The sequence below is a fragment of the Taudactylus pleione genome, unplaced genomic scaffold (assembly GCF_031769625.1).
Source record: "Taudactylus pleione unplaced genomic scaffold, aTauple2 ptg002745l, whole genome shotgun sequence".
Classification (NCBI taxonomy): domain Eukaryota; kingdom Metazoa; phylum Chordata; class Amphibia; order Anura; family Myobatrachidae; genus Taudactylus; species Taudactylus pleione.
The window spans coordinates 206,691-213,090 of NW_028287120.1; the positions used below are offsets into that span (position 1 = coordinate 206,691).

The following is a 6,400-nucleotide window of genomic DNA, read 5'->3' on the forward strand; positions in this document are numbered from 1 at the left end:
CCTGCATCCCAGCAGCCAAACCAGGGTAACAGCCCCCTCTCTCCCTGCGTCCCAGCAGCCACACCAGGGTAACAGCCCCCTCTCTCCCTGCGTCCCAGCAGCCACACCAGGGTAACAGCCCCCTCTCTCCCTGCGTCCCAGCAGCCACACCAGGGTAACAGCCCCCTCTCTCCCTGCGTCCCAGCAGCCACACCAGGGTAACAGCCCCCTCTCTCCCTGCGTCCCAGCAGCCACACCAGGGTAACAGCCCCCTCTCTCCCTGCGTCCCAGCAGCCACACCAGGGTAACAGCCCCCTCTCTCCCTGCGTCCCAGCAGCCACACCAGGGTAACAGCCCCCTCTCTCCCTGCGTCCCAGCAGCCACTCCAGGGTAACAGCCCCCTCTCTCCCTGCGTTCCAGCAGCCACACCAGGGTAGCAGCCCCCTCTCTCCCTGCGTCCCAGCAGCCACACCAGGGTAACACCCCCCACATCAGGGTAACAGCCCCTCTCTCCCTGCGTCCCAGCAGCCACACCAGGGTAACAGCCCCCTCTCTCGCTGCGTTCCAGCAGCCACACCAGGGTAACAGCCCCCTCTCTCCCTGCGTCCCAGCAGCCACACCAGGGTAACAGCCCCCACATCAGGGTAACAGCCCCCTCTCTCCCTGCGTCCCAGCAGCCACACCAGGGTAACAGCCCCCACATCACGGTAACAGCCCCCTCTCTCCCTGTGTCCCAGCAGCCAGATCAGGGTAACAGCCCTCACATCAGGGTAACAGCCCCCTCTCTCAGAGTAACAGCCCCCTCTCTCAGAGTAACAGCCCCCCTCTTATGGTAACAGCCCCCTCTCTCAGGGTAACAGCCCCCTCTCTCAGAGTAACAGCCCCCCTCTCAGAGTAACAGCCCCCTCTCTCAGGGTAACAGCCCCCTCTCTCAGGGTAACAGCCCCCCTCCCTGCTCCATCACATCCCAAATATCGGGTTTCTCAAAATTATCCCCAAATCCGAGGGATGTGAGGCTGAGTCACTGATTGGCTGCCTGCTGGGACAGGATGGGTGAGGGGAGGGACAGGCTGAGCCTTAAGGAGAATTTAGGATCTGAGAGCAGCAGATTCAGAGCACAACGTCTGGCGTAGTGTGAGGGTCCTTCTGTCCCTGCCCTTACCCAGCTGGCACTCTGATCCCTCTGCCCATCTGCAGAGCCCTTACCCAGCTGGCACTCTGATCCCTCTGCCCATCTGCAGAGCCCTTACCACGGGCTGGCACTCTGATCCCTCTGCCCCTTCAAAGAGTCCTTACCCCAGGCTGGCACTCCGGAAATTTGGGATATGCAGAACCCTCTCCCGGACTCCACCAATCTCCAGCTGGTGAGTTTGTACAGAGATGTATGTGGGCTATAGAAGGGGAAGAGTTACATATAGGTAGCTGGGTCACAGGGCAGGATCATTACATGTCTATTATATGTAATTACTCCCCCATGTGTGCTGCTTCCTATAGGTAACATTGCTGTATATACTTATATGTAATTACTCCCCCCATGTGTGCTGCTTCCTATAGGTAACATTGCTGTATATACTTATATGTAATTACTCCCCCATGTGTGCTGCTTCCTATAGGTAACATTGCTGTATATACTTATATGTAATTACTCCCCCCATGTGTGCTGCTTCCTATAGGTAACATTGCTGTATATACTTATATGTAATTACTCCCCCCATGTGTGCTGCTTCCTATAGGTAACATTGCTGTATATACTTATATGTAACTGTCACCCCCCATGTGTGCTGCTTCCTATAGGTAACATTGCTGTATATACCTATATGTAATTACTCCCCCATGTGTGCTGCTTCCTATAGGTAATATTGCTGTATATACTTATATGTAATTACTCCCCCCATGTGTGCTGCTTCCTATAGGTAACATTGCTGTATATACCTATATGTAATTACTCCCCCATGTGTGCTGCTTCCTATAGGTAACATTGCTGTATATACTTATATGTAATTACTCCCCCCATGTGTGCTGCTTCCTATAGGTAACATTGCTGTATATACTTATATGTAACTGTCACCCCCCATGTGTGCTGCTTCCTATAGGTAACATTGCTGTATATACCTATATGTAATTACTCCCCCCATGTGTATGCTGCATATGATGGTGGGAGTATTGCTGTATATACCTATATATACATGTCACCCCCCATGTGTATGCTGCATATGATGGTGGGAGTATTGCTGTATATACCTATATATACATGTCACCCCCCATGTGTATGCTGCATATGATGGTGGGAGTATTGCTGTGTACTAGGACAGTCACATTGCTCTATATACTAAGACTGAGTATGATCAGCCAGCTGCAGAGTGATCTGGGACGTGTGGAGGGTGGATAAGGGCAGAACGTGTCTCTACCTGTCCCATCACTTCTGGGTGTTTAGTTTCTGCCTCTGATCTCTGGGAATGTTGCTGTGCAGGGAACTAGATGGGTTACAGGTCGGAGTCTGCGCCTAGGTCCTGGAAAAGTCCCAGTATAATGACCCATGTCCACCCCTAAGGTCCTTCCATCCTGCAGCCATAGCAATCTGACATTCATCTCCCAGAACGTCCATGCTGCCACCTCTGCTGGCAGTCTCTCCCTTCTGCCTATGGCACCTGCGGCTGGGTGCCCTGTGCATGGGCTCAGCCTGGCTGGGATATCAGCATTGCAGCGAGTTGGGACAGGCAGAGAGTGCAGCAATGTCAGACAAGAGCTGCTCTCATTACCTCCCCTGTACCCTGCAAATATCGGGGGGCTGCACATGTGACTTTATCATGTGTAGGTATAATGTATAGGGCGCCCAGTCCAGGTGATGCGTCAGATCTGTATTAGACATGGTATATACAGCATGAGGCACCACAGGAGTGCTGGGGGCACTGAGCCTATTCCTGTATGGTGCAGACTTGTGTACATTAGACACATGTATCAGTGTTTGTGTGTATACAGCTCTTATCCATAGTCATTCAGTGTTACACTACAAACCCTCCAACTGCGCCCCCACTACAGCAAACTCTCCACCCCCAGCTTGTGTGCTGAGCAAACACTTATCTATAGGAGTCGCAGATCCATACATTACAGGCTGTCTGGCAGCGTCACTTGTTCTGTGTGTGAAGTGGAAGTTTGGGGTCAGCCCAGGCAGATAGCAGCCAAGGTCAAAACCGATAAGGAATGCACATTAACACCACAAGAGCTTGCCATCTATTTTACACACTTGGGCCCATTCACCTTCCTGCCACAGTTTGCATAGAGTTGGCACAGGGTTAGTCATGGCACAGATGACAGCGGCAGGAAGATGAGCGAGATGTGAGTAACGCAGGAGATGGCCCCCAGGGACGGAACGTAATGACAGAAACAAGACTGGTACATTTCAGCTTCCGTCCAGCATAAAATAATATGTATTATAGAAGAGGATGGAAACATGACTCAGAAATATTTACCCAACCGTCTGCTTTTATCTATAGCGCTAACATAATACATCCCCTGTACCAGAAGAGCTTACAGTCTAAATTCTCTAACACACACACTAACCTAAACCAATCCTGGCTTTAGACTCTGGTTGGGAAACCCACCTGGGGAGAACATACAAACTGCACACCCATAGATCCCCCAGGACTGTGAGGCAGCAGTGCTGACCATCATGCTACCCTACATCTGGTGAATAGCTGCATGTGAGTGGCTGTAGGAGAGCTAGTGACAGACTCAGCCATGGGAGGGCGCCCACAGGCTAAGCCAGTCCTGATAAGCATCGGTGGCATATATATGACATGCAGGCACTGTCTGACCCAGTCCTGATAGGCATCGGTGGCATATATGAAATGCAGGCACTGTCTGACCCTGTCCTGATAAGCATCGGTGGCATATATGACATACAGGCACTGGTCTGACCCAGTCCTGATAGGCATCGGTGGCATATATGACATACAGGCACTGGTCTGACCCAGTCCTGATAGGCATCGGTGGCATATATGAAATGCAGGCACTGTCTGACATTGTCCTGATAAGCATCGGTGGCATATATGACATGCAGGCACTGTCTGACCCAGTCCTGATAGGCATCGGTGGCATATATGACATACAGGCACTGTCTGACTCAGTCCTGATAGGCATCGGTGGCATATATGACATGCAGGCACTGTCTGACCCAGTCCTGATAGGCATCGGTGGCATATATGACATGCAGGCACTGTCTGACCCAGTCCTGATAGGCATCGGTGCCATATATGGCATACAGGCACTGTCTGACCCAGTCCTGATAGGCATCGGTGCCATATATGGCATACAGGCACTGTCTGACCCAGTCCTGATAGTCTGCAGCCCAAGTAGCAGAACAGAGCATCGCACGCACAGATGTTGGGCACATGGAGAGAGAAATGTTAGACACACAGGAGGGAGCCTAGGCCTGGCAGTGACAGGGTTAGTAGCATGGCTGCTATAGGTGTGGGCTTGGGATGGCCTCTCTGCATACCCTGAGGCTGACGCTCTGTGCAGGCTCGTGTCTCTGCTTGCTCCCTGCGGGGAGGGGGTTGGGTCTACATAATGCATTAGGCTCCTTTCTTAGCCTCACGCCTCAGGACATGTATTCTGCATGTTCTTCCCCCTCCCCATTTCTATCAGGCGTGTGCCAGGGATATGAAGAGTGCTGCTAGCCCCCTCACCCGCTGCCAAAACCAGCCCGGTCACATCATGTTTCAGCTCGTCTGCTGCCTGAATGCAACTGCGCCGAGCGTCTGCTAAAGTGCGTAGGAGTGTGTGCCATGAGCTCATGATACGCTGTCAGTGTACATGCAGGGAGACTCCTAATGGGGGGGGACGCAGCCGTAATAGGGTCACTGTAGGGGGGACGCAGCCGTAATAGGGTCACTATAGGGGGGACGCAGCCGTAATAGGGTCACTATAGGGGGGACGCAGCAGTAGTAGGGTAACTATCGGGGGAACGCAGCAGTTATAAGGGTCACTATCGGGGGGTCGCAGATATCGGGGGGACGCAGCCAGTGAGTGTGCACATGTCTTACATCTCTTCTTGTCTGTTTCCTGCAGTGAGTGAAGTATTCCAGTTCTTCGTCTACGCAAATGGAGTGTGTGTTACGCGTCCTGCAGGATCTAAAGCGTTCTTCTCCACCCCCTCCTGCCGGAGAGCCTACAGCACCTCCCATCCGCCGACCTCTGAGACGCGACGTCCGGAACTTCCATCGTACTTCTGATTTGTCGGAGGCGGACTCTGCCTGCTGCATGGACCTGCCCAGCGACGTGTCTCCGGTGAGCTGCGGGCAGCGTGGCCTGGAATGGGACTCGGGTTATTCAGAAGTGTCCGGGAGCTCTCTGAGGGGAGAGGAAGAGGAGGAGGAAGATGAAGAACAGAGTGTTGCTCCGCCTGTATTACGCAGGCATAACCCTCAGTCTTCTTCACGCCTCTCTTCTGGGGGGTTACTTCATGCCAGACAAGGGAGAATACGACCCAAATCCACATCGGATGTTTGCTTGGAACAGTGGGGGGGCATAGGCCTGGGGGTGGGTTCTCAGGACTGGACGGGTTGCTTGCTCTCACAAAGCCGGAGCCGTCAACCACTAGTACTGGGGGACAACAGCTTTGCTGATCTGGTGAAGCAGTGGATGGACCTTCCAGAGAGTGGAGAAGAAGACGACCAGCGATCACGCTGGTTACACAAGCCCCATGGCTTCCTGGTCAGCCTGTCCGGTAACGTAAAGAAACGTCTGGGCAACATGTCCCGGACCAGAGGGCGGACTGAACAGGAAGCCATAAAGCGTTTATCCTGCCCCCAGCTAGGCTGCCGGCCGCTCTCTCCCTACTACCATCAGTCTCTCTCAGACATTGCAGAGGTGTCATCTGGCGTCTTACATTGCCGCAGTCGCCAACCAATCATTTGCAGCGATGGTGCAGGGTTCTTCTGACTCTGGGCTTTACATGGACACGTATTATGTTTAAGTATATGTACAGCTTTTATATTATTGTATTTTTATAATTATTATTTTATTTTGCAATAAACGTTTTTCAGAAAACTGACACAGTCTTCTGCCCGAGAAGTCTCCCGCATTTAAGGGAGCCCCAGGAATAGTCTTCTGCCACCAAGGGAGCCCCAGGAATAGTCTTCTGCCACCAAGGGAGCTCCAGGAATAGTCTTCTGCCACCAAGGGAGCTCCAGGAATAGTCTTCTGCCACCAAGGGAGCTCCAGGAATAGTCTTATGCCACCAAGGGAGCTCCAGGAATAGTCTTCTGCCACCAAGGGAGCTCCAGGAATAGTCTTCTGTAGCCAAGGGAGCCCCAGGAATAGTCTTCTGTAGCCAAGGGAGCCCCAAGAATAGTCTTCTGTCACCAAGGGAGTCCTAGGAATAGTCTTCTGCTGCCAAGGGACCCCCAGAAATAGTCTT

At 52.6% G+C, this 6,400-nt stretch overlaps 1 protein-coding gene across 1 annotated transcript; it reads left to right on the top strand.

The window, feature by feature from the left end:
- Positions 1-1,081: 1,081 nt before the first annotated feature.
- INKA1 (inka box actin regulator 1) lies at positions 1,082-5,988 on the top strand. Its single transcript, XM_088466258.1, has 2 exons — positions 1,082-1,343; positions 5,050-5,988. The coding sequence occupies exon 2, from the start codon at positions 5,083-5,085 to the stop codon at positions 5,920-5,922; it is 840 nt and encodes a 279-aa protein (XP_088322384.1). The 5' UTR covers positions 1,082-1,343; positions 5,050-5,082; the 3' UTR covers positions 5,923-5,988.
- The last annotated feature ends 412 nt before the right edge of the window (positions 5,989-6,400 follow it).